The sequence below is a fragment of the Varanus komodoensis genome, unplaced genomic scaffold (genome assembly GCF_004798865.1).
Source record: "Varanus komodoensis strain SLA01 unplaced genomic scaffold, ASM479886v1 scaffold202, whole genome shotgun sequence".
Lineage (NCBI taxonomy): Eukaryota > Metazoa > Chordata > Lepidosauria > Squamata > Varanidae > Varanus > Varanus komodoensis.
Window position 1 is genome coordinate 180075 of NW_025335572.1, and position 27437 is coordinate 207511.

The 27437-nt window shown below is 50.6% G+C and overlaps 1 protein-coding gene and 1 pseudogene across 1 annotated transcript; both read left to right on the top strand.

The window, feature by feature from the left end:
• Window positions 1–3957: 3957 nt before the first annotated feature.
• Window positions 3958–11935, top strand: LOC123023269 (vomeronasal type-2 receptor 26-like). The gene is made up of 6 exons (XM_044429750.1): window positions 3958–4190; window positions 4734–5025; window positions 6693–6824; window positions 9279–9509; window positions 10007–10115; window positions 11025–11935. Exons 1-6 carry the CDS (start codon window positions 3958–3960, stop codon window positions 11933–11935), a joined length of 1908 nt encoding a protein of 635 aa, XP_044285685.1.
• Window positions 11936–17523: 5588 nt separating this feature from the next.
• LOC123023270 lies at window positions 17524–24424 on the top strand (annotated as a pseudogene).
• Window positions 24425–27437: the final 3013 nt, after the last annotated feature.

Sequence of the window (27437 nt, forward strand, 5' to 3'; positions counted from 1 at the left end):
AGACTCAAGGTGTGGGAGGGCACATACTGAAGAAGGCATTCCTTCGGGCATACTGGACCCGAGCCATTCAGGGCTTTGCAGGTCACCAACAGCACCTTAAATTTGATTGAGCCTCAATTTATTGGCCCTAATCCAGCCAATTACCCCTGCTAGGCACCTGTTAAAGACAGACACCACCTCACCTGGACTAGATACAAAAGAGAGGGATAGCTGGGTGTCATCAGCATAGTGATGACGCCACAGCCCTAACCCTCAGATGATCTCTCCCAGCTGATTCAGGTAGTGTTAAAAGAATGGGGGATAGGATGGATCCCTGGGGAAGTCCATGGCAGAACTCTCATGACACAGTGCTGCAATCCCCCCCCCACCTTCTCTGGAATCAGCCAGTCAGGTGGGGGTGGAACCACCCCTAGGCAGTGCCTAGAATACCCAGGGCAGCCAGCCTATGCAGAAGGATTCCATGGTCGATGGCATTGAAAGCTGCTGAGAGGTCCAGGAGAACCACCAGGGATGCCTTCCCCCCACGGTCCCTCTCCCTACAGAGGTCATCACATAGGGTAACCAAGTTAGTTTCCATTCCATAGCCCAGTCTGGAGCCAGACTGAAATGTGTCTAGAAGTTCTCCCTTCCAGGGAAAAAGGGAAAAAAATCTTCCCTTAGCCCCTCATTGAGAGTGCTTTCAGGGTCTTTTGTTCAACAACCTTCTTTCCCCACAAAGAGGTTTCCATGAGATTTCTCAACAGTTTTTTTCTGTCCTCCACCCACCCCAGCCTCTGACCATCTGCCCACCTGCCTCCACTCCTGCAATTGCAAATGCAAGTGTTCCGTCCTATAGAAAGAAAAGGGGAGCAGCCTTAGGCAGGTGGGGGTGGCTCAAAACCCCTGTTTCTGGCCAGGAAGGGGCCTGCATGAAGCCTTTCCCTACATAACTTCCTTGTTCACAGGGCTTCCACATGGGATAAGTATATTGAGGGTGTCCAGAAAACTGGGTAGGACCTGTGGTTTAAAGGTGCACACATTTCCTCACTTCCAGGTTCTGGCCCATTTTTGTGGGACGGCGGAAGGGGAAAAAAAGGCACATACACACATGCCCTGATCATCACCTTTTTTCCCACCTGAACTCTGCCTTGCTTGGACTCAGGAATTGACATCATGAATGCTTTTCTCAATCCAGGCAAGGATTTTATGTACTCCCATCTCAGGGGCAAGATGTCTTTCCCTGCCTTGCATTCATCTCTTCTTGGTCATCAGGCAATTGGCCTAGCAAGAAGGTTGATGCAACTGCATGGGGGAGCTTCTATTCCCTGAGGTGCCCCCCAGAAAACCCACTCTGGGCTATGCCTACTTCCCAGAAAGGGGAAGACTTTAAAATGCAAGCAGACAAGACAGAACACACACACACAATGAACACAAGGCTTTCCACAAATCTCAGGGCAAACATGTCCTGCACTCACGTGTGCAGAACTTTAAACAAACTGCTCATTTTGTGCTTTCTGATGCACCAATACAAGGTCTTGCATGCTGATGTCCAACTTGCCTATAAGCTTTTGTTCCTAATTTTTTCTCCCGATCAACCCAGATTATTAAATATCAAAATGCCTAGGAAAGCTGTCCAGCAGCTTCCTACTGAAACAGAGCCATCCCTTCCAGACCAGAGGGGTCTCTAGGCCTTGTTAAAATTTGGTCCTGCTGGAGTTTATCAGGGTCAAGCAGTATAAAGAATAAAAAAATAAAACAAGCACTTCCCTGTCACTTGCATGTGCATTGCCCTGGAAGTCCACAAGCTTCCACAACCTCATGTAGCAGAGTGCATCAGGGAACCTCAAGAGACTCTGAACCCCCAAGCCTTCTGAGTCCCTTCAACAAACCGCATGCAATGAGGTTCTAAACCTGCCAGTCTATTAGCCCCTGATCCCCAAAGAGCCTCAGGAGGGCCAGTATGTGCTCCCCAAAAGGGGGAGATTTTGGCTGAATTTACAGCCCAGGTTAAACATAAAGGAACCCACTGATCTCACCTTCATTGCAAAACTGTCAGGGTGGCTCAATAGTGGCCGCAAGAGTAAATAAATGGATTCAGTGCAGAAGACCCCATTTGCCTTGTACCTCTGCAGTTTATTGAAAGACCTCTGCAGGGAACCCACACAGAGCTGCTGGGTAGAGGTGAAACTAGCTACAAACATTTAGAACACATGCAGAGTGTTTTTTAGGTTCTGGGTCACATGTGCCCAGCAGGGCAGATGATGACAAAATACTGAAAACACTGTCAGAAAGAGTGTGAGAGATCTGCAGAGGAGAGTTAATACAATAATGCTGAATACAGGAGATTGATATAATGATCACTGAGGCCAAGGGAGTATTGGGGTCTTGGCTGTGAGTTGGACCATGCAAATTAAGGTGATTGCAAGGCTGCTAAAAGGATTTCTCTGACCTTATCAGTTAGCACAAGAATTGACAGGAATTAACTATGGCAAACCCTTTTGGAATGAACTGGAACAGAGCTCTCAGCAGAGCTGAGAGTTTCAAAGCCTTAAAGGAACAGGAATGCTAAACATAACCTGGCTTGGAATTTTGGTGTTTTCTGAGTAAGGGACACACTTCGGGCAGGTGAGCCTCATCCAATCCGCCAGAGCTCTCCCTGCAGTCTGCCAGGGTGCATGCAAGCTCCATGGTGGATGCTCCAGCCCTGCTGTGACTTGCTGAGGAGGCTGCGGCAGGAGTCTGGAGAGTCTCTGACCAGGGAATCATTCACCTGTTGAGAGGGCAAGTTGTTAGCCATGGATGGTCTGCTGCCAACCAAAGCATGCTTGTTGAGAAGCTTTGCAAGTTCCATCCTTGAATTCTTGATTCTGCATGCTATCTTGATTGCTAAACTAGCAAAGCGAGGGCTCGATGGAGTTGGAGCCAAAGAATGCTCGTCAATGGCAGCTTCTCAAACTGGGCAGAGGCAAAAAGTGGGGTGAGACCAGCATATTCAGTGGCTCCTGTTTGAACAGGCAAAATGTTGCATATAAATTTGCAGGCAAAATACGCAGGATGCCCACTTGTGCCTTTTTTGCAATTCCACCACTCCACAGTGTCAACTAGAGGGGACTGAGCAACAAAGGCAGGGAAGGACTTGCTGGCAATGCTTGGATCCCAGTGGTCTGACAAAAATGAACATGGGCACAGTGGATTAGCCCAACCAGCAAAAGAAAGTTGCCCACCCTGGTTTAGGGGAAAGACCCCTGGGCACAGGACAAGGGGACCTCCAGAGGCCTTGAGTTGGTCTGTGCTCTGCAGGTTTCTTGGATGAGTCAGAAGCCACATGCCTGGGCATGATGGGACTGGCAGGCCACAGCGTTTGAAGGTGCACTACGTTGCACATTCAGGGACCCTTTTCACGGGACAAGTCCTCTGAACACTCAGTTGCCCTGACCTCTCAACCCCATGAAGACACTTCCCTGAAGGGGGTCCTGAGCTGCTGATTCCGAATGAGCCTCCCCACAGAAACCTGATCAAGCCTCCCCAGCACACAGGAGACCTATGAGGGCATTCATGGCAGTGGGTTTCTTTGGATGTGACCAAAGATGCCCAGGGAACTGGGGTGTCTCAGAGGAGAGGTGGTTTCCACTGGCAATTACCACAATCCGAGTGATTTGTTTTTCCTCCTGCTGCCCGGACTCAAGCGGTTTCCCCAGGGGCCTCTGACACAAGCAAGGGATTCTGGAGCAGTGGGGAGAATTGTCGTCTTGCACATGAGCCTGAAGGTGACAATGTAAAAGCCCTGGCAGAGCTTGACCCTCTGCTAACATGCTGCGCACCTTCCTTCCCCCATCTCTGTCAGAAAGAAGTTTTGCCTGGCCAGACTCCTTCTCCGCAGGGGCGGTCAGGGAGCTGAACCTTGCAGGGGGCTCAGCCACTTCCACAGGGGCTTCTGCATTGCAGAGGGGAGAACGGGCACTGAGCCAGGGAGCCGGGATGACCCCAGAGCTGGCACAGCTGCTGCTGCTCCTGCTGCTGCTGCAGCCCTGGGAAACCTGTGGGAGGTTGGCAGCCAAGTGTCCCCTGACATTGGAGAGGGTTACAGCGAACCCTTCCAGCTATCAAAGGACAGGAGACCCCCGTATTGGTGGGGTAATCTCTGCAAGAATTTTGACCTTTCAGGATGTGGAGCATTTCGGGCGAATCCCCTTCAGCAAGCGTATTGCCTGGTTAGCCATGAAGTGGTGACAGAATGGACTTTTTCCTTACTTTCTGCCAATTTCATTTCCCCATAACTGTCCACTTCTCTCCAAACACCCAGGGTTCTGGGTGGACATCTGGTGCCCCTCCTGGCACAAATCTTCAACAAAGTTGCTGCTTCATGTGCAGCAGCTCCTGGGAGACACTTTGGGAAGCAGAGTTGTGTACGACCAGACATTCTACTGCTGCTTGGCTTCTAATCCCAGAAAACATGGCAGGAAACCTCTGGCTGGCATGGCTTCCTCCTCCAGACGAGCCTCCAGTACCAGCAGCACTGTGCCTGCATCTGTCAGTTGCCAGGAACTGGGAATTGCAGTGGCATGTGCGTCCAGGTTGTGGGCTCTGCATATGCAGATGGGCACCCTCTCTCCTAAATCCCCCAAGGATGGGCTGCCTTTTAACCTCCTTTCATTTCCAGTTTTGAGCCCTTTCCCTTGCTTATCTTTACTGTAAGCTGAACCATCTCAGATCTGAATATACTGAGTATAGTATTCCATGATATATGTTTTCAGGAACAGACCTGCAAACAGTCGGAATATCTTGTCCTACCTGCTTGCTGTTCGGGAGGTCAACCAGAGCCCCGGGCTCCTCCCCAACCTCTCTCTGGGCTACACCATTCACGACAACTTTTTTGATGCAAGGTTTAATTCAGACGCCCTGCTGGACCTGCTCTCTCCGGGGCAGGTGAATGTGCCCAACTACAGCTGCAGAAGGCAGACTCTGCATCTGGCTGTTCTCGAGGGATCCGACTCGGACATCTCCACCCAGATTGCAGCCATGCTGGCCATCTACAAAACTCCGCAGGTGAGGATGGTGAGGGGTGGGCATCTGGGGGCCTAGTCATGGGCCACTTTGACATTTCTTGGGGAGCTGAAGTAGCGGCCAGACCCTTCCACATTGAGTTCAGAGACATGGGTGTGAGGGGGCTGCAGTCATCTGGGAGAGGCTGAAAAGCTTTGTCCCTCTGCAAAGCCCTAGTCTCGCACCAAGCTGTAGGGAGCTCCTATGGAGTTGCTACCATGCAAATGTCCATGGGGTTGCAGCCTCGGGGCACCTGTCCTTTGCTGATTCCAATGGAAAAATGGAGGGGTGAACAGGGAGGGTTGCAGAACTGGTCTTCCAAAGGAAAGGACTTTTGCACACAGCAAGCACATAGAAACATAGAAACAGAGCGAGTCAGAAAGGGGGCCTCCTGGGCAATCTAGTCTGACCCCCTGCTTCAGCCAGCTCCACTCATGACATGCCCAGCTTATCTTTGAACACCCTCACCGATGGGGCCTCAGCGACCGCCTTTGGAAACCCATTCCATATGCTCGTCGTCCTAATTGTCAAAAAGTGCTTCCTGGCATCTAAATGGAACCTTGGCTCCCTGAATTTTGCTCCGTTGGCGCACATCCTGCCTTCCTCTGCAGGGGAGAACAGGTCTTTACCCATCTCTGTGTGACATCCCCTCACATACCTGTATGTCGCCAACATATCCCTGAGTTTCCTCTTCTCCAGGCTGAAGAGACCCAGTTCCCTCAGTCTCGCCTCATACGGCATCCCCTACAAACTGGCCACCAACTTTGTGGCCCTATGCTGCACTGACTCTAACTTGGCTATATCCTTCCTGTAATGAGGGGCCAAAAACTGAGCACAATACTCCAGTTGCATTTGCACCAGAGTTGTATAGAGTGGTAGTAATACCTCTCTTGATCTAGAAGCCACACTTCTGGCTATGCAACCAAGGATGGCGTTCGCCCTCTTGAGCACCGCATCACACTGCTGGCTCATATTTAGCCTGCAGTCAACGAGCACCCCAAGGTCCCTTTCACAAGTGCTGCTCTCCAACCTCTTGTCCCCTAACCTGTACTTATGACAGCTATTCCTATGCCCCAAGTGCAAGACCTTGCACTTATCCACATTGAACTCCATCCTGTTGTCTCCTGCCCACTTCCATAGTCCGTCCAGATCCTTTTGGATATGGAGTACCTGCTCCTCCATTCTGGCCACTGCTCCAGTTTTAGTATCATCTGTGAATTTGTTAAGCAGACTGTTCACCCCTTCTTCCATGTCATTTATGAAAAGTTTAAACAGGATCGGCCCCAGGACAGAGCCCTGGGGGACCCTGCTTGTCACTGGTCACCATCCCGATGATTCCCCACTAATGGTTACCCTTTGCTTTCGGTAAGTCAACCATTTCCTAATCCACAGGATAGTGCTTTGGTGTTTCCCAAAACTCCTCAGTTTCTTAACCAGGATATCATGGGGCACTTTGTCAAGGGCCTTGCTGAAATCCAGGTAAACCCATATTTAGTATTGTCTTCAAATTTGATCAGCGGTTCACCCCTTCTTCAATGTTTAAACTGTGGAACTCACCACCATATGCTGCAGAAATGTTCCCTAATTTGGGTGGTCTTAAAAAGGGATGAGCAAGATTTCCAGTCTGCTCAGAGACAGCACGTGCCTCTGCTTTCTTCTTCCCCTGCCAGATCAGCCATGCATTTGCCTCTCATGCCCTGAGTGATAAGAGCCAGTTCCCCTTCTCCTACCCGATGGTCCCCAAGGAGCCCACCCCATATGAGGGGATCGTCCAGCTCTTCCTGCATTTCCGGTGGACACTGGTGGGCCTGGCTGCAGCAGACACCGACAGTGGAGGGAGGTGCATGAGGGCCTTGACCGCCAAGTTCACCAGGAGTGGAGTGTGCGTGGTTTTCACTCAATTCATCTCAGCCTTGAGAACAAAGAATGTGAAGCTCCATCAGGCCTGGATTCACTCATCTGGAAAACCCAATGTTTATGTTTATTGTGCGGAGACAAGTTCCTTCATAGAGGGCATCCTTACACTACACAAATATAGTGATTACCTTAGACAACCCCTGACAGGGAAAGTCTGGATCACAACCGCTGTGTGGGATTTCTCCTTTGAGCTCGTGTCTCAGATTCCTTCAGAGAACATTTACGGCATACTTTCCTTCCTTATCCAAAAAAATGAAAAGAAAGCAATTAATCACTTTTCCAAATTTCCCTACTCTCTTCAGTTGTTTGTGAGGGAAGCATTTCAGTGTTTTCATTCAAAGCAGGCCTTTTCTGCAAAGGGCCGGACAAGATGCAGGGAGAAGGAGAGTTGGGATGCCCTAACACAAGAGCAGAGGGAAAGGATCCTGTCTCTGGACAGTAAAACTATTTACAACAGTGTCCTGGCTGTGGCCCGGGCCATGGATGCTGCTGCATCATCCAGATCCAGGAGAAGGAGGAGGCAGAAAGGTGGAAACAGGCTGGACACTTGGAGGCAGCAGCCCTGGCAGGTATTCCCACTATGTCGCAGATCTCCTTGCTGAGCCCAGCACTCTGTGCTTCTGTCCTGAAAGACTTATCCTGCACATTGGCTCTGAGAACTGCATGGTGCTGCAGCGAGTGATGAGATGTGCTTTTTTCTGGGAGCATTGGAAACTGCCTTCAAGGGAGAGACCATTTGCCTCTCCAACCTCGGCTGGCAGTACCTTTCTGAGTTTCTCGCATCAGCTCTTCCTCATCCTGCTAGGGCATGGGGAACCCAGCGAGACCTACCACATCTTTTCTCAGGCATCCCAGAGTGCAGGCCATGGAATCACAGGGTCAGATTGCCAAATGCCAGATTCTGGCTGCACAACTGAAAAACTTTCCTACCTGTTGCAGCAGTTTGATAATGCAGCCAGTGAACTTGGGAGGCGGTGTGCTCTCCCACCCTGGAGACTTTCAAGAGGCTGGGGAAAAGCCCTGTGTCAGGTATGGTGTGACTTGGAGTTTTGCCCAGAACAGTGGTTAGACCCCGTGGCCCATGGGCCCCTCCCACCTCTCCCATTCTGTGATTCTCTGAGTTGAATGAATGTGGATTTCTCTGTAACTGGACAGCAGACTCAGCAGCAGAGTGACTTGATCTGAGTTTCATGATTTTGGGAAAATGCAGTGTGCTTTTTAACTCAAGCAATATTTCATTCAGAATATATTTGTGTGAGTGCTGATGCCTTCTTCTGCACTTGTACAAATGTGTTCATCCAGAGTAATGAATTTGCTAAAGTAGAATGAAAGCCTGGAAAAAACGGGGGGACAAATATATCAATGTGGAATTAGCATGTCCCTTCTCCCCATGGCTGGAAGCACCAGGGTCACAAGTGGGGCCCTTGTCAAAGGTATCCCTTTCCGGCTCTCAATTTTCCGGCTGTCAACTTTTATATTGTTACTTATTTTATATTATTTTTCATATTGTTATTTTTCATATTTTAACTTCATGTTGTGAGCCGCCCCGAGGCTTCAGGGAATGGCATAGAAATGTTTTAATAAATAAATAAATAAATAAATAAATAAACAAACAAACTCAATCTGCCCCCATCTAATGCTCCCTTTGCTGGTCCCCTTCCAGAGATTTCCGCTGATCCACTTGGCTCACCGGCCCAGCCCTTACCTCTTGCTGGCTCAGCCCCATGTGCTCTGACTGCCTACCCCAGTCACTGAAAAGCTGATTGAGAATGCTCATGCCCACGTCCTGGGTGTGGGGTTCTGTGGGCTGCTGCCCCACCATGTATGCATGGACTGCTGGGCCTTTGGTCGGATCCAGCGGGCTTTTCCTGGGTTCCCATGCTTGTCAGCCTCGCACTGGAGGGAGACCTCTTACTGCTGTGCCTGCTCCTCCTGGCCTCCTCCCCCAGCCTCTGATGAAGCACATCTCCCCAGTTCCCTTTTGAGCTGTGAGAGCCATTGCAGCCTTTGCTAGAATTTAGGTCAGTGCCTTTGCTGGTGAGGGACTGTGCAGTGGCAGAGCCTGCTTTCATCCATGGCTGTCTCTCAGGGATGAGGCTTCATCCAAATCAGGAGGAGTTTTAACACTGACCTTGTTGGAAGGGTCTCCATTAGTATACTGGAAGTGCTTTCCACCTTCAATCTGCTTGGTGATCTAGGGAAGGCCCTGTGAAGGTTGAGAAGCCCCAGGAAGCCCCCTGAGTCTGATACAGCTGGTAGTTGGCAAGAGTCGAGGGTGGGCCGTGGGCTAAAAGCAGTTTGCTGAGTACTAACAGGGGGTGCTTCTTCTGCCCTTGTAGCTTCACCGTTTCCTGAGGGACCCCCAGTTTTATAATGCTTCCCTCATTGATGGGGCATCTTGGGACAAGAACGGGGAGCTGGTTGCGGACTTCGACATTGTGCACTGGGTGCTGTTTCCCAATAAGTCTATCTTTCATAAGAAAATTGGGAGTTTGGAAAGACAGGGAGCAGGAGACCTCACCCTAATGATCAACAAAGATGCTGCTGAGTGGCCCAAACAGATCAACAAGGTGGGGGAAGAGCCCTTAACTTGTCATAGTGCTGAGCATCTCCCGAGCATCAGACTAGGCTGTGTTCCCCCTCAGTCTGCCCATCAGGACAACCCCAGTGTGAGGATGGGTACCCCGCAGCCTCCATTCCTGCAGGTACCACATATAGGAGTGTAAGGAGAGAGGGAGGCATGACATATGCTGCACCCTGACTGCAATGACCACCCTTTGATAAGGCATCCCTGGGAGTCCTGGGGAAGATGCTGAGGCTCTGGAAGGACCAAGACACACTTTCTCAGAAACACATATAAAGAGCCCCCGTATCCCATCAGTGCTCAGCCCTTTTGGACCTGATCTTTGACCTCGGGAGCGTCTGCACTGGGGAAAAGGCCTTGCAAAATCTGTGGCTGGACATTCTGAGGTTCCTTTCCAGCTGTCTACTTCCTGTAGCTAAATGTGCCAAAAGAGATTGTCTTGAAGTCTCTTGTCATCTCCCTCAGCCCCTACCCCGCTCCCAGTGTGTGGAGAGCTGTCCCCCAGGATCCGTCAAGGTGGTTCAGAAAGGAGAGCCGGCCTGCTGTTACTCCTGCAACCCCTGTGGAGAAGGAACTTTCTCTGCCCAAGAAGGTGAGAAGTCAGCCCCTACTAAGAAGGAAAAACATTGTCTCAAGGTTTTCCCCGATGCATCTTCAAATGGGGCCCCCTTCCTGTGTCTCTGATTGCAGTGGTCAGATCAGCAGTGGGTGCAACTTGCACTTCCCCTGCAAAAGTATTCAATGATGGGCTCAACTAAACAGCTGGCAGTGGGTGAACTCTCAGATATTGGATGGAAGGGCTTACCTGCAGATTTCAAGACATTTCCCTGCGAATGAGAGAGAGCAACCCAGAATGAGAGGGTGAAAGCAGAGCCCTACTCTAAAGCAGCTCTGTGACATTTTCCATGGCTTACACTTCTGCCAAGACCAGGGCCAGCTGAAGAATCATTATGGACAAGTAGTTAGGTTTATTTATTCAGCTGCCATTTAGCCAGACTCTTGTGGTGGTTCACAGAAACAAAAAGCAATGTAAAGGAGAAAAATGAGGCACCCTGCCATCTATGCATTTAACTGGCTGAGATACCAGTCCAATACATCTTCTCAGAGGCCCTCCATGAGGGAGAAGGTTCACTCCATCCAGGTCTGTCCCACCCAGTAGCAGAGGCAGTATGATCAGTATCCCCTCCGACCTGAAAGACCTGATCCTTTGGCCCCTGGACAGGGCCTGACAGCCCAGAAACTCTAAGCACGTGGGCCCATCCTCCCCCTCTACAGCATCCATCCAAAGCTGCCTCGTGGGTCAGGGGAAAATCAAAGGGAAGGGACCCAGTGGGTGTTTCTCAGGAAGAAGTGGGACTGGGTTTATCTGGGATTGGGCAACCGCACTTTCCACTACAGCAGATGTGCATGAATGGAAAGAAGTGGCTTCATTGAAGCAGAGAACAAAATCATAGAGTTCCTTGTAGAACAGGGAGGGAAATGTCACTTCTGTTCCTTGTAGATGCAGAGCAGTGCAGCCAGTGCCCAGAAGATCAGCACCCAAATGAGGACCAAGATGGATGCATCCCCAAGACCATCACGTTCCTCACGTATGAAGAACCTCTGGGGATCAGCCTGGTTTGCTTGACCCTATTCTTATCCCTCACCACAGGACTCGTGCTGGGACTCTTTGTTAAATTCCTCGAAACCCCAATTGTCAAGGCCAACAACCGGGACCTCTCCTACATCCTCCTTATCTCCCTCCTGCTCTGCTTCTTGTCCTCCTTCCTCTTCATTGGTAAGCCAAGTGAGGTGACTTGCCTCCTCCGACAAACAGCCTTCAGCATCATCTTCTCAGTGGCCGTCTCTTCTCTCTTGGCCAAAACCATCACTGTGGTGCTGGCCTTTGTGGCTACCAAGCCAGGCAACAGGGTGAGAGGATGGCTGGGGAAGAGCTTGGCCAACTCCATTGTCATCTCCTGTTCCAGTATCCAAGTTGTCATCTGCACCACCTGGCTGGCCACTGCCCCACCTTTCCCTGACTCAGCCAAATACTCCCAGACTGGGCAGATTGTCCTGCAGTGCAACGAAGGCTCTGTGGCCATGTTCTATGCTGACCTTGGCTACATGGGCTTCCTGGCTGCCACCTGCTTCCTGGCGGCCTTCCTGGCCAGGAAGCTGCCTGGGGCCTTCAATGAGGCCAAACTGATCACCTTCAGCATGCTGGTCTTCTGCAGTGTCTGGGTGTCCTTCGTGCCCACCTACCTGAGCACCAGGGGTAAGTATGTGGGGGCTGTGCAGATCTTCTCCATCATGGCCTCTGGTGCTGGGCTGCTGGGCTGCATCTTCCTCCCCAAGTGCTACATTATCTTACTGAGGCCTGACCTGAATAAAAAGGAGCATCTAACAGCAAAAACAAAGCAGAGCATCTGATCCAGCAGGAATACCTCTTAATTCATTTCGCAGACCTTTCTCACATGCAGCAGAGGAAAGTCAAGTACCTCCCATCTCATAAAACTGCATTTGATTTCTTTTTCTTAGGTTCAAAACTTGATCTTTATCCCTGCTAGATTTCATTCTGTTGCTTTCAGGCCAGCTCTCCAAGTTATAAAAATTACTTAAAAATTTGCCCACCTTCAGGACTGCTAGCTCTGCTGCCCACTGTTGTGTCATCTGGAAATCTACTGAACATTTTATATGTCTTTTTGTCTTCATTAATAAAAACATTGAACAGCACTGGCCACAGGACCGTACCCTGCTTTCATTTCTCCTCATTAGTTTGCTGGTCAGAATATGCTGGGGTGCTTTGTCAAAGGCTTTGCTGAGGTAAAGAGACACTATAGAAATGTAGGGAGTCAGAAGGAGCCCTCCACACCTCTAGTCTAAACCCCAGCTCCAGTCAGCTCAGATGATGTAATATCCGACATGTGCTTGTCCAAGCTTTCCCTGTACACCCTCTCTGATGGGGTCCCCAGAACCTCCCATGAAGCCCATTCCCTGACCTCGGGGTCCTGACCATCAAGAAATACTTCCTGACAACCTACCTGAAGCCAATTTTGCCCTATTGTGTCGTGTCATTTCCTCCTCCACAGGGGAAAACAGGTCACACCCCTCTACTGTGTGATGACCCTTCACATCCCTAAATGTTGTTATAAGATGCCCTTAGAGTGTCCCTTTCTACAGGCTAAAACGACCCAGCTCCCTCAATCTCATCTCATATGGCACCCTCTGCAAGCTGGCCACAATCCTTGTACCCTACACTAAACTAATTCTAATCTTGCTATGCTACTCCTATAATGTGGAGCCCAGAATAAGACACAATTGTAAAATTGTTGGCACATCAGAGTCTTATAGAGTGGTATCAACATGTACTCCACCTGGAAGCCTTGTTTCTTCAGGGGTGGTGTTTGCCTTCTTAACCGCTGCATCATAATATGGCCTCATGTTTAACCTGCTTCTGAAAAGTACCACAAGATGCCTTTCTCAAGTGCCACTCTCCGGCCAATTGTCCATCGTCCTGTAACTATTGCACATATTCCTCATTCTCAAGTACAAGATTTAGCCCTGTTCTGTATTGAACACCTTTCTGTGGTCCCCCACCCACTTCCACAGACAGTCCAGATCCTTTGAAGCTGGATCACCTCATCCCCAGTTGTGACCACTGCCCCCATTTTGGTGTTGTCCATGAATTTCATCAGCATACTGTTCATCCCCTCCTCCAAGTCATAGATTAAAGGGTTGAACAGAGTGGTTACCAGAACTGAACCCTGCGGAACTCTGCTCATTACTTCCGGCCATCCTCATGGTTCCCCATTGATAGTCACCCTCTGTTTGTGGTCTGTCAACCATGCCCCAATCCATCAGACAGTGCCATGATCTATCCTGAAGCTCATCAATCTCTCAAAAAGGATAACATGTAGGACCTTGTCAAAGGCACTGCTTCCAACACGTTCCTGCAATCTAGCCACCTTGAAACCTTGTAATAGAATTCACAAGATACCTCAGACAGGACCTGCTTTTGCAGAGGCCATGTTGAGTGGATGAAAACCCCGCTCCCTCTCCAGGCATTCTAGCACTTTCCTTACTATGAGTTTTCCCACCATGTTTCCCAGAAAGGGTGTTAGGCTCGTTGGCCTGTAATTCCCCTTGTCTCCTGTGCTACCCCTTTTCTTCTGCTCCAATGGGAATCATTGACTCTGGGACTTAGTACGGTGCATTGGAATCAGTCGTGGGCTGCTCAGAATGAGTGGGGAGAGATGTTGGATTTTGTGATTCATCACCCCCTTTGAGACACGGCTGCAGTGGTCAGGACTCATCCAGAGAAGCCTAAGTCATGCAAGAGAACTTTGGCTCTCCTTCCTCCTCCTTCCAGCTGGCTCAGTTGCACATTTTGGCAGTGGAGTGGCCCTGTTGCTGCTCCTGCCACAGGCCACCTGTGGGCACTGCCAGACCTGTGCCCATTGACTTGGGAGGGGGCACAAGACACCCATGGATTTACAGCAGGCAAGAAGACCACCTCCTCAGCGGGGTCCTCTCTGCCACAATGCCCTTTCATTTAATCATTGACTAGGAGAGCTGGAAGGGGCCAGGAAGTCCCTTGGGGCCACCTTCCCGCTATTTCAGGCCACTGATTTACACCATCCCATTCAGGCATTTTCAGCCAGCCTCCTTCAAGCAGCCTGCCTTCCACACAAGGTGTTTGGGGCACTGGAGCTCTGGTTGGGCAGCCTCCAGTTTCTGTGAGTTTTCTCCTTCCTGAATTCCCCCAGCCTCTCTGTCAGGATCAGGGCCTGCGACCCCGCAAAATCCAGCAAAACCAGGAGCACCCTTACAGGATCTTGCAGGGAGCAACTGAAGAGCAATTATGCAGTGCAACTGCAGGGCCTGGAGACCAGCATAGAAGTCCTTCTGGCACAACTGCCCTTTTCCAAACAAGTCAAGCAGTCCTGGTCACTCCAGTCCTGCTCCTTCTGTCCTTGCTTGCTCCAGTTGACCCTGCCATGTTCTGGTTAGTCCCTGACTTCTTCCAGTCTGTTCCTGCCTAGCTCCTCTTTGATTCTGCTTGTCCTAGGCTGCTCCTGCCCTACTCCTGTGTGTTCTTACTTGCCCCAGTTGTTCCTGCCCCATTGCAGCCCCTTCTAGTCCTGACCACTCTTGCGTGACTGCTTCCCTGGCATCAGGCCCCTGGACTCTTTCTGGACTGTGCTTTTTCTCTTGGCTGTATAATTGTGGCCTGCCTGCTGCCTTGAGTCTGCCCCTGGACTGCTGACCCTGCCGCCAGCCTCCAGCCGTACTAAGCAGCAGGACCTGGTCCCACACCAGCACCCTGGTTGAGTATTCTGCCTCTCCCAGCTGCCACCCACGTGCTGACCCTTACACTCTCCTCATGAGCGAGTCACTCCAGGCACTCCGTTTGTCTTGCGCTGACTTGGGGGAGGCCCTCAGAGGGCTGTCTCAAAAGGAAGCTGCTCCCTGTGCACAGCCAGCCCTTGCACTTGTGCTCACCACTTGTCCACCTTGCCCACTGGGCATCAGGCACTTGAAAGCTCAATGCTTCAAGCACTGAAGGGAATTTCAGAACTGGAGGCAACACTGCTGAGCCCCAGGAGGATTTTGTGATTGAAATTGGGGGCTTTCCTCATCATCATCTGCCCTTGACTTCCCCTAGCAGGACTGACTACTCCAGTGAGTCGGGCCTTCCGAGGGTGTTCCAGCTAGGGACACCCTGTCACGCTGATTCCTCACCATTAATTGGAGATTTCCATGTGGTCAAGACTGGATTTGGCCTTAAGCTAGTTTCCCACTAATATTTCAGCTATGCTGTGATTCCCGGAACAATGACACCTCCTGCCTGCATCTCACCTGAGATGCTTTTCAGCCACTTCTTCCACTGCTGGCCCAGCCTCTGAGGCCTGCTGGTTTCCCCAAGTAGGCTAAGGATTGCTAGATATTACAGAGCTTGTCAGAAAGAGCCCATGGAGAGCCATAACATTTTTCTACTTGATCTTATCCACAGACAGGATTTACGGGAGCTGTTTCCCTGCATTTCTCATGGAATTGGCATCTTTCTGCCCCATTGGTTGGGTGTGCATGTGGGGGGGAGGTATTTGGTTAGGGAAGGATAGCGATTGATTCAGGGGAGATCATGGGAGGACCTTAAAGGCCACGAAAGCCTGGCCTTTGTCTCTTGTGCACCAGCCTGCAAATATAGGCCCCTGCAACTAGAAGGTGTCCTCCAATATTTTACATGTGAATCCAACCACACACGGTGGATGCATCCATAACCTGCATGGCTCCATGGACTAGGTTAGTGGCAGTCCGGCAGGCTGGCCCTGAAAATACCCTGGATTCACCAGGACAAATTCCTTAGAATGGATGCAGCTAAGCAGAAAACCTGGTGGCAATGGATTCGACAAGGCATACCTGCATATGAAATCCCGGCCAGCAAAATCAGGCACAATTTGTCATATCCTCTAGAAGTGGAGCTGGTTGTGCCTGCCAAGGCTTCAGCTGGCTGGGGTTCCCTGCTGAGACAATTCCTTGCCTATGTGTCTCCTGGAGGTGGTGCCAGCCAGCAACACCCACACTGACCTGTCCATGGTCCTGGTTACAGCAGCCCTGATCCAAGAGGGTCACTGGCATTGGATCTACATCTAACACATGTCCCTTGATGGACTTAACACAGTCCAACTCCACCTGGCTCTTTGACATCACCTGGCTGTTCACATCCCCAGTGGGCCTCAGAATGGGACAATTTTCAGAAGAGAGGCACTTCAGCCCAGGTGTGTCCTCCCCATCTTTCAGGAATGGAAACTGAGAGGTACTTGTCACATCCTAATTTGCACGCCATGCTGCGCATTTCTCTCCCTTTCCCATTCCATAAAGCTCAGTCCAGTGCATTCAGTGTTCCCGTTCTTTGCAACGACATGATGCAGTGATGGTGTTCAAGGATAGGCTAGACATGCACATGATAGGCATGGCATGTCATGAGCGGAGCTGGCTGAAGCCAGGGGTCAGGCTAGATGGCCCAGAAGGCCCCTTCTGACTCGCTCTGTTTCTATGTTTCTATGTTTCAGGAAAGCGATGCCACTTCCAAGGCAACCCCCAGCAGCACAGCAGGGAAGATTTCTGGGCAGTGGGCAGGAAGCCCCTCAGTAGCCACCCAAGTTGGTGGGGTGCTCAGCAGAATTGTTGGATGGATGAGCAGCCAAGTGGGCTGGCCGTGATGGGACTTGCTGACCAACACATTTGGAAGGTGCACTAGGTTGTGCATTCAGGGACCTTCACCATGAGACTGTTTCCCTGGACCCTCAGCTGCCCTGACTTCTCTGACCCATAAAAGCTCATTTCCTGAAGGGAGTCCAGAGCCACGTCTTGCGAACATGCCTTCTGAAAAAACCTAATCAATTCTCCACAAAGATGGGAGCTCCACGAGGGAATTTGTGCTGGTGTGTTTCTCTGTCTGTGCATGAAGCTGCCCAGGGAGCCGGGGAATTCCAGAGCCAAGGAACTTCCCACCCAGCAATTATCGCAACTCCAGTGGCTCCCTCGTCCTCCTCTTTCCAGGGCTCAAGAAAATTCCCAGGGGTCTTTGACACAAAGAAAGGATTCTGGAGCAGCAGGGGCAGATGTCTTTGTGTGCAGGAGCCAGAAGGGTGACAACGTAAGTAGAGGCTTGCAGGATGTGTGGCTTCCCTCCTCCATCCCTTCAGAAGAGAAGCTCGGCCTGGTCAGGCTCTTCCTCCAGCGGAACAACCACGGAGTCACAGCATAGCAAGGGGCTCAGACACTTCCACCTCAACTTCAGCCTTGCAGAAGGGGGACGGGTGCTGAGCCAGGGGGGCAGGATGGCCCTGCAGGTGCCATGGCTGCTGCTACTTCTGCTGCTGCTGCAGCCCCAGGAAACCTGGGGAAGGCTGGTGGCCAAGTGCCCCCTAACCTTGGGCAAGCTTACAGCAAACCCATCCAGCTATCACAGGACAGGAGACCCCCTGATTGGTGGGGTCATCTCTGCAACAATTATGGACATTCGTGATTCAGAACTTTTTAGTGCCCCTCCCCCCAGCAAGATTCCTTCCTGGTAAGCCATGTAGTGGCAACAGAACTGACTTCTCCACATTTCGCTTATTTCCTTTCCCCAGAACTAGACACTTCTCCCTGAATGCCGGGGATGCTTGGTGGACAGCTGGACATGCACATGGTAGGCATGTCATGAGCGAAGCTGGTTGGAGCTGGGGGTCAGAATACAAGGCCCAGGAAGCCTTTCCTCACTTGCTCTTGCAAGTGCATTTTTATCTGGATGGATGTCTGGTGCCCATCCTGGCAGAAATCTTCACCAATGTTGCTGCATCATGAGCTGCAGCTGACAAGTCCATTTAGGAAGCTGAGTCATGAATAACCAGATAATATTGTTCTTTTCTGCCATGGGGGCATGCACAGGAAGATTATAACTGAAATGGCTCCTTCCACGGGACGAGCCTCCAATACCACCAGCAGTGTATCTGCATGTCTCAGCTGTCAGGAATTGAGGCAGAAGGTGCAGTGACATGGGGATCCTGCATATTGGTTCCACGTGTGCAGCCAGGCGTACTCTGTCCTTAGTCCTCCAGGGATTTCCTGTAAACCTCTCACAGGTCTTGTTATATGACCTTTCCCTTCATCACCTTTGTTCTAAGCTGAAAAGTCTCTGATCAGTATATGTGATTGTGTGGTATGTGTTTGCAGGGATACAGGTACAAACTATTGGCACATCTTGTCCTACCTGTTTGCTGTTCAAAAGGTGAACGAGAACCCCAGGCTCCTGTCCAACCTTTCCCACGGCTACAGCATTCACGACAACTGTTTTGATGCAAGGCTGACTTCGGACACGCTGCTGGATGTGCTTTCTCCAGGGCAGGCCAGAGTGCCCAACTACAGCTGTGGGGGACAGAGCCCCCCCATGGCTGTCCTGGAGGGTTCTGACTCAGTAGTCTCCATGCAGATTTCAGACATGATGGGGCTCTACAAAATCCCACAGGTGAGGACTGAGGCGGGTGGTCCCCAGCCACTTTGCCATGTCCTGGGGAGCTACCTGGCATTAAGATTTTGGCAGCTTCACAGGAATTACTGTCGTGCCAATGTCCTTAGGGCTGCAGGTTGGGCCTCCTTTTCCTCACGGCATTCTAAGAGAAAAAGGGAGGGATGGACAGGCAGAATTGTGTGGTCATCACACTGCAGAAGTGGTCTTCCAAGGGAAAGGACTTGGGCACTCAGCACATGGTTTGCTTTCACCCCCATAATGTGCAGAATGGGCTCCCACCTTGGATGGCCTTAAAAGGGGGATGAGCAAGCTTTCAGCTCTAACTGGAGGCAAAACACAGTTCTGCTGTCTTTTTTCCCCACCAGGTCAGCTATGCATTTATTTCTCACATCCTGAATGATAAGACCCAGTTCCCCTTTTCCTACTCTATGGTTCCCAAGGAGCCAACCCAGTACCAGGGGATTGCCAGGCTGCTACGGCATTTTCGGTGGACACTGGTAGGCCTGGCTGCAGCAGTCAGTGACTATGGAGAAAGCTGCATGAGAGGTTTCATTGTGGAGTTCACCAGGAGTGGCATTTGTGTTGTCTTCACAAAAAACATCTTAGGCTTGTACACGGGCGACGTGAAGCTCCACCAAGCCTGGTTTCACACATCAGGAGAAGCCAATGTTTATGTTTACTGTGCAGAGACGAGTTTCTTCATAGCAGGCATGTATATTGTACAATACTATAGTGATCACCTTAGACCATCCCCAAAAGGGAAAGTGTGGATCACCACGACTGTGTGGGACTTCTCCGTGGAACTGGTGACTCGCACACCTTCAAAGTACATCCATGGCATATTTTCCTTCCTTATCCAGAAAAAAGAGAGGAAAGCAATTGATCGCTCCTTTTGGAAGCTCAACTTCTTTATTGAGAGGTTCATGCGGAAAGCGTTTCAGTGCTCTAATTCCAAACTTTCCTTGTCTGTAAAAAGCCGGTTAAGATGCAGTGAGAGAGAGAATTGGGAGGCCCTTTCAGAAGAGCAGATGGAGAGGATTCTGTCTCTAGACAGCCACCTTATTTACAATGGCATCCTGGCTGTGACCCAGGCCCTGCATGCTGCTGCTGTGTCCACATTCAGTAGGAAGAGGAGGCAGAAAGGTGGAGGCAGGCCAGGCACTTGGAGGCTGCAGCCCTGGCAGGTATTCCCTCTGTGTCACACATCTCCTTGCTGAACCTATCTATCAGTTTGTCTGTCCTGCTACATGCATCCTTCAGATGGACTCTGAGAAAGGCTCCCAGCTGCAGCAAGCAAAGGGTTGTGTGTTTCTAGTGCACCCCTGTGGTGAACATTGGAAGCTGCCCTCGAGAGAGAGACCAGCTGTCTCTCCTACCCAGTATTTTGCACATGGGCTCAGGAAAGGGGTCTTGCTTGTCCTGTTGGGGCATGTGGAAGCCAGAGACCCTGCAGCAGATTTCCAAGGCTGTCACCCAGAGGAGGACAGACTGTCTGCTCAGGCATCCCAGAGTGCAGGACATGGCATCTCAGACTCAGATTGCTGGATGCCATAAAAACCTGCCTGCTTGTTAGAGGTTCAATTTTGGAGCCAATGCCCTTGGGAGGCTGTGTGCTCTCCAACCCCAGTCTCCCGGAGGCATTCAAGAGGCAGCTGGGCAGCCCTCTGCCAGAGATAGTGTGATTTGGAGTTCTGCCCTGAGCAGTGGGTGGACTGGTGGCCATTGGGCCCCTTCCATCTCTCCCATTCTGTGATTCTCTGTGTCTAATGAAAGTGGATTTCTCTGAATATGGCCTTCAGATTCTGCAGCAGACCAGTCTTATGTGAGTTACTTGGATTCAGTCAAATAGCAGATTCTTTCATTGCTCAGGGGATGTTTGTACTGATTTGCATGAATGCTGATACACCCTTGTGCACATGTGTTCATCTTCAGTGATTAATTTGCAAAGACAGGAATGAAAACCAATTGAGAAAAGGCTGAATATGTCAATGTGGAATGAGGAGGTACCTCATCCCCATGGCTGGAGATATTAAGGGTTCCACATGGGAGCTTCTGAAAGAATAGTCCCTGTTCTGCATCTGAGCTTGGCATGCCCCCATCACAAGCTCCCTGTGCTGGTCCCCTTCTTGCTTTTGCCACTGGTCCCCCAGGGCTCAGCGCACCTGGCCCTGGCCAAGAATCACTGCCCTATGAGGAGAGACTAAGGGAACTAGGCATGATTAGCCTTGCAAAGAGAAGACTGAGGGGGTCATGATATTCCTCTAGAAGTACCTCAAAGGGTAGGTGGAGATCTCTTCTTGCTGATGCCAGAATGTAGGACACGGAATGATCAAGTCAAGTTGCAGCAATCCAGATTCAGGCTGGACACCAGGAAAAGTGTCCTTGCAGTTAGAGCAATACGACAGAGAAACCAGCTGTCTGGAGAGGTGATGGGCTCTCTGACACTGGAGGCATTCAGAAAGAAACTGGAGAGCCCTCTGAGTGTGATGGTGTAACTTTGTGTCCTGAAAAAGCAGGGGGTTGGACTCGATGGCCTTCATGGTCCCTTCTAACTTTTCTATTCTATGATTGTATTGTTCAACCTGGCCCAGTTCCCGTGCCCTCACTGGCCCACTCCCAGAGGTGTCAGGCACTCCCTCCTCCTCAGGCACCATCATGCCTGCATGTCCCACTGGCCGAGGACCTGTATGGGGGTGAGCTGGTGAACCCATCCTGGCAGCTGTCCTGCCACTGAGTGCTGGACAAACTTTGACTTTGGTTGGATCCAGTGAGGCTTTTCTTATTTATTTCTTTATTTATTTAGGAAGCTTCTATGCCACCCCATTCGCCAAAGCTTCGGGGCAGCTCACAATAAGAAATAAATAAAGCCAATATAAAAACAATATAATTTGAGTCAACCTGGCCAAATAAATAAATAAATAAATAAATAAATAAATAAATAATATTAACAATTAAAATAATGTTTGAATAAAAAGGTCTTCATCTGATGCCAAAAAACAAATAACGACAGCACCAGGCAGACCTCTCTGGGGAGCGCATTCCATAGATTTCATTCCATTCCATTCTCAGGTGCTCACACTCCTTGGTCTCCTACTGGAGGCAGCCCACTTGCTGCCTTCCCATCTGCTCCCTGTCTCCTCCGTGGACATATGCTCAGTAACTCCCCACCAGCTCCCTCTGTGTTCCTCCGGAACACATACAGCTGGGGGGAAGGCTGTGGCCTTCGCTTATGTCTCCCCCGACACCAGTGAGAGAGTGCACAGCAAAGGATCTTGCATTGGTGCATGACCGGCTCATGGGAAGGGGCTCTATTCATACTAGGTGGTCTTTTAACAATGGGCCAGCTGGAATGAGCCCAGGTAGTGTACTGGGAGTGCTTTCCTTTTTGACTATGCTTGGTGACAGGTGCTGGCCCTGCGAAGGTGGAGGACACCCAGGCAGCACCATGAGTCCGACACAGCTGGTGGTCAGGAAGAGTCAAGGATGAGACAAGCACTGAGTGTGGTTTGCTGAGCACTAACAGGATGTGCTTCTTCTGCCCTTCTAGCTTCACCCTTTCCTGAGGGATCCCCAGTTTTATAATGCTTCCCTCATTGATGGGATGTACTGGGACAAGAACGGGGAACTGATTGCTGACTTCGATATTCTGCACTGGGTGGTGTTTCCCAATAGGTCTGTGCTCAGAGAGAAAATTGGCAGCTTGGAAAGACGGGGATTGGGAGACCTCAAAATCACCATCAAGGAGGATGCTGCTGAATGGCCCAAGCAGATCAAGAAGGTAGGAACCACCTCTTGAGAGCTGAACATCTGCAGAGCATTTGATGAGACTGTGCTCTCACCCACCCTGGGTGTCTTTTCCAGCTCTCTAATTCCTGTAGCCAAACTGGCCCTAAGAGATTGTGTCAATGGCTCTTTTCTTCTCACTCAGCCCCTACCTCGCTCCAGGTGCGTGGAGAGCTGTCACCCAGGATCTGTCAAGGTGGTTCAGGAAGGAGAGCTCCTCTGCTGCTATGCCTGCACCCCCTGCCCAGAAGGGACCTTCTCTGCCCAGGAAGGTGAAAAGGCAGACCCTGTGGGGAGGGAGCGGCTCCACCCAGACTGTCCCTGGAAGGCTTTACTGAATGCACCTCCAAACAGGGATCCCTTCCTGAGTCCCACCTTGCAGCAGTCACAGAAGCAGTGGAAAAGTGCTGCTCTTGCCGTGCAGGAATTGCACATTTTACCTTGCTAAATTGGTTCAGGGACAGGTCCTTCTGACCAGCAGGTAGTAGCTGAATTCACAGGTATGGGAGGGAAGGGCTCACCAGGAAATGTCTCAACATGAGAAATGCTTCACTTCAGGGAGAAAGGGCCATTCATAGACGAGGATGACAGCACAGCCCTTCTCTGAAGAAGCCCCAGCAGCATTTTCATTGCCACTATTTCTGATAAGACCAAAGCCAGTAGGGGAACACTGAATATTTTCACCACTTTTTTGGGCTGCCATGTTGCCAAGGATCTTGGATTGGCTGAAAGTATCACAAAGCAAAAAAAAAAAGAAAAGAAAAAAAAAGATTTGGTATACGATAATCTACACATTTAGCTGGCTGGGTACCAGCCCATATGGATCTTCTCAGATGTGTTCCACAGGGGAAAAGTTCGATCCATCCACCTCTGTCCTGCCCAGCAGCCAAACCTCTCACAGTAGTGGCAGCATGATCAGCATCACATCCAGCCTGTGAGATATGTTCCTATGGCCCCTTAATGCTGCCTGGAGGTCGAGAGGCTCTGATCGCTTCATCCCTCTCCTTACCTTCTCCAGCAGCCAGTGTTGGAAAGAACTGCACAGCTGCATTCAGGGGTAAGGGAGAGGCCCCAGTGAATGTTTTGTGGGGTGCAGGGGAAGGACCATGGGTAGCTGAGTTAATAAATGACTGGGCAGCTACACTTTGGCAGATGTGGAAAAATGAAGACAAGTTCCTGCCATACAAGCAGAGAACCCTCCCTGATGAAAGCATTGCTCATTGCTGTGGCAGGGAAGTGTCACTTTTGTTCCTTGCAGATGCAGAGCAGTGCCGAAGGTGCCCAGAAGATCAGCACCCAAACAAGGACCAAAATGGATGCATCCCCAAGGACATCACCTTCCTCACCTATGAAGAACCTCTGGGGATCAGCCTGGCTTGCTTGGGCCTATTCTTATCCCTATCCACAGGATTTGTGCTGGGAATCTTCATTAAATTCCTGGAAACCCCAATCGTCAAAGCCAACAACCGGAACCTCTCCTACATCCTCCTCATCTCCCTCCTGCTCTCCTTTTTTTCCTCCTTCCTCTTTATTGGTCAACCAACAGAAGTGACCTGCCTCCTCCGACAAACAGCCTTCAGCATCATCTTCTCCATGGCTGTCTCTTCTCTCTTGGCCAAAACGATCACTGTGGTGCTAGCCTTCCTGGCCACAAAGCCAGGCAACAGGATGAGAGGATTGCTTGGGAGGAGTTTGGCCAGCTCCATTGGCATCTCCTGTTCCAGTGTCCAGGTGCTCCTCTGCACCATCTGGCTGGCCACCTCTCCCCCCTTCCCTGACTCTGACATGCACTCCCAGGCAGGACAAATCATTCTGCAGTGCAACGAAGGCTCTGTGGCCATGTTCTACTCTTCCCTCGGCTACATGGGCTTCCTGGCCACCATCTGCTTCATGGTGGCCTTCCTGGCCAGGAAACTGGGGCCTTCAACGAGGCCAAGCTGATCACCTTCAGCATGCTGGTCTTCTGCAGTGTCTGGGTCTCCTTCGTGCCCACCTACCTGAGCACAAAGGGAAAGTATATGGTGGCTGTACAGGTCTTCTCCATCTTTGCTTCCAGCGCTGGGCTGCTGGGCTGCATCTTCCTCCCCAAGTGCTACATTATTCTAGTGAGGCCTGACTTAAATACAAAGGAGCATCTCACAGCAAAAACAAAGCAGAGTGTCTGAGGCAGCACAACTTCTTTTGCATTCTCTTCCCAGACATCTATCACCTGTGGCAGTGCCGAGCCACATACCTCCCGTCTGGTAGCTCTGCATATTTTTATTTTTCCTCGGTGCAAATGTTGATATTTATCCCTGCTGACTTCATTTTGTTGCTTTCAGTCCAGCTCTTCAAGCTGGTCAAAACACATTAAAATATATCTGTCCTCAGGGGTTCTAGCTATCCTGCCAAATTGTGAATCACCTGCACATTTAATAAGCATTCCTAGTTCCTCCTGGTCTGAGTCATTCATAAAAATGTTGAAGTGCACTGAGCCTCAGACTGAGCCCTGCAGTTATCTCTCCTCATCATTTTCCTCATCAGATTGTCCCAGGATAGTATATCAGAACCACTGCAGAAGTCAAGTTAAACTATGGAAGCACAATAAGTCAGAAAGGGTCTCCAAGGACACCTCATCTGACCTCTGGCTCCAGCTGGCTCCTCTTGTGTAATAGCCAGCATGTGATTTTTTAAATCTTTCCTTAAACACCCTCAAAGATAGGACACACTCCACTTCCTCCCTCTGGATCCTCACTGCCAGGAACTTCTTCCTGACATCCAACCTTAATCCTTGTTCCTTGTACGTTGCCCTTTGGCCCTTGTTCTTTTCTCCACCCCAGAAGAAGAACAGGTCATGACCTTTCACATACCCATGTGTGCCCAAAGAGCCCCTTGCGTTTTCCTCTTCTGCTGGCTGAAAAGTCCCAGCTCCCGCAATTTCATCCCAAATGGAATTCCCTGCAGTCCAGCTTCCATCCTTCTGACCATCCTTCTGACCAGGGTGGTGTTTGCCTTAACTGCCATGTGTCACTGCTGGATATTGTTTAGCCTGCTCTCGACAAGTACCCCAAGGTCCCTTTCACAAGTTCCCATTCTCCTGTCACATGTACCCCATCCTGTATCTGTGCCAACTGCTTCTGGGTCCCAAGTGCAAGACCTTGGACTTCTCTGTATTGAATGCCATCCTGTTGTTCCCTCCGTCCCACTTCCACAGTTGGGCAAGTTTCTTTTGCATCTGCACTGCCTGCTACCATGTTGTGGCCACTTAGATGTGCAGCCATAAGCAGGGCTTCTAGATTGAGGGAGGTATAAGTGCCCCTCTACAAAATTACAACTTGTGCCCACAACTGCAGTATTTTGTTCAGTGCTGCCTCCACATTAGAGGAAAGATATAGCCAGGTTAGAGTCAGTGTGGTGAAGGGCCAGAGGGTGATGGCCAGAATGCAGTATAAGCCAAATGAGGTGAGACTGAGGGAGCTGGAACCTGGAGAGGAGGATCTGGATTCAAGACCTCTTTTCCCCTGAGGAGGAGGGCAGGAAATCTTCCAATGGAGCCAAGTGCAGGGAACCAAAATTCAAGTTCAATTCAAGTTGGATACTTGGAAGTTCTTCCTGACAGTTAGGAGCCCTAAGCTTTGGCCTGGACTTCCATGGGAGGTAGCCTCCCCTCCCTCCCACCCTCCACTTGTCACCTCCACTTGGCAGGAAGACATTCTGGTGGACACCAGGCCTGGGATGCATCCCTCGCAAAGGGAAATGAGTAATCCTGCCTGGATTCTTCCAGCAATGCTGGTGCTGCTGTTGGGGCCACCCCTGGTCCCCAGGGAGGGAGGGAAGCAGAAGACCCCAGATGCAGAGGGGGCTGGCTGGAAGGAGGATGTGGGGAGGGGCCTTAACAGAGGGACTCCTTTCTGCCCCTCATCATTCCAGCAGGGTGGCAAATCAATCTCCCCCATCTAGGATTGTCTCGCATCCTGGGAGTGGGGTATCTTGTGCAGAAAAAGGGGGCAGCATGGGTCCAGAAGACCCTCAAGTTTCAGGGAGAACTGGTAGAAAAGAGCCCCAGAGCCCCTCCCCTCCCCTCCCCTCTTCTTCTGAAACATGTGTCCTCTCACAAGAAGGTGCATCACCAGGACTTTGAATGCTTTGCCCAAGATGACTTCTTCTCGGTGCCAGTGAAAAGGAGGGTGTGGGCAGGAGCCTCTGTGCAGCAAAGGAGGGGGTTCCATGGTACCTGGCTGTGAGGATGGATTGGATGGGAGTACTGGAACCATTTCTTCCCCTCATGAGGGTGAAAAGGCAGAATTCCTGCCCTCCCCCCCCCCCAGAGCATGATGGCTTCCAATTTGGAGGGTTCTAGGCTTGCAGAAGAGGAGGGTCCCCAGGGAGGCTTGTTCTTTCAGCTCCTTTAGTGTCAAAACCTTAATGTCCTGCAGGTAGGCACCCACCTACAGTTCACTGGCCACTGTCCAGCCCAGCTCACTTCTTCTGGTGTTTTCAGGACAAAATCAGGCATTCAAAGGTATCAGCAAATGATGGGGCATGCTTGTTGCTATTGATTCATTAATAATGACTTCATGTACAAGAAGAGCTTATGCTGTGTGACAGTATAGAAACATAGACAGTAACAAGTCAGATGGGGCCTCCTGGGCCCTATGGTCTGACCCCTGGCTCCAGCCAGCTCTGCTGACAACAAGCCCACCATGTTCATGTCTGTCCTTGAACACTCTCACCGATGGGGCCTCAACCACCTCCCAGGGAAGCCCATTCCATACCCTCGGGGTCCTGACTGTCTATAAATCCTTCCTGGCATCCACCCTGAAACCCTGATCCTCAAGATTTGCTCCGTTTGACCATGCCTTTTTTTCCGCCACAGGGGAGAACAAGTCAGAACCCTGTACTATGGGACACCCCTCCACATACTTGCAGGTCACTACAGGATCCCCTCAGAGTCTCCTCCCCTCCAGGCTGAAACATCCCAAAATCCCAGCTCCCTCAGTATTAACTCATGAGGGACAAGTACATGGTGGTCGTGCAGATCTTCTCCATCTTGGTCCCTGGTGCTGGGCTGCATATTCATGCCCAAGTGCTACATTATCCTACTGTGACCTGACCTGAATACGAAGGAGCATCTAACAGCAAAAACAGAGTAGG

Coding starts and splice junctions, on each gene's coding strand:
- LOC123023269 (XM_044429750.1), top strand. CDS start 3,958: ATGACCCCAGAGCTGGCACAGCTGCTGCTGCTCCTGCTGCTGCTGCAG. Junction 4,191..4,733: donor TTCAGCAAGCGTATTGCCTG/GTTAGCCATGAA, acceptor ATATGTTTTCAG/GAACAGACCTGCAAACAGTC. Junction 5,026..6,692: donor CCATCTACAAAACTCCGCAG/GTGAGGATGGTG, acceptor TTCCCCTGCCAG/ATCAGCCATGCATTTGCCTC.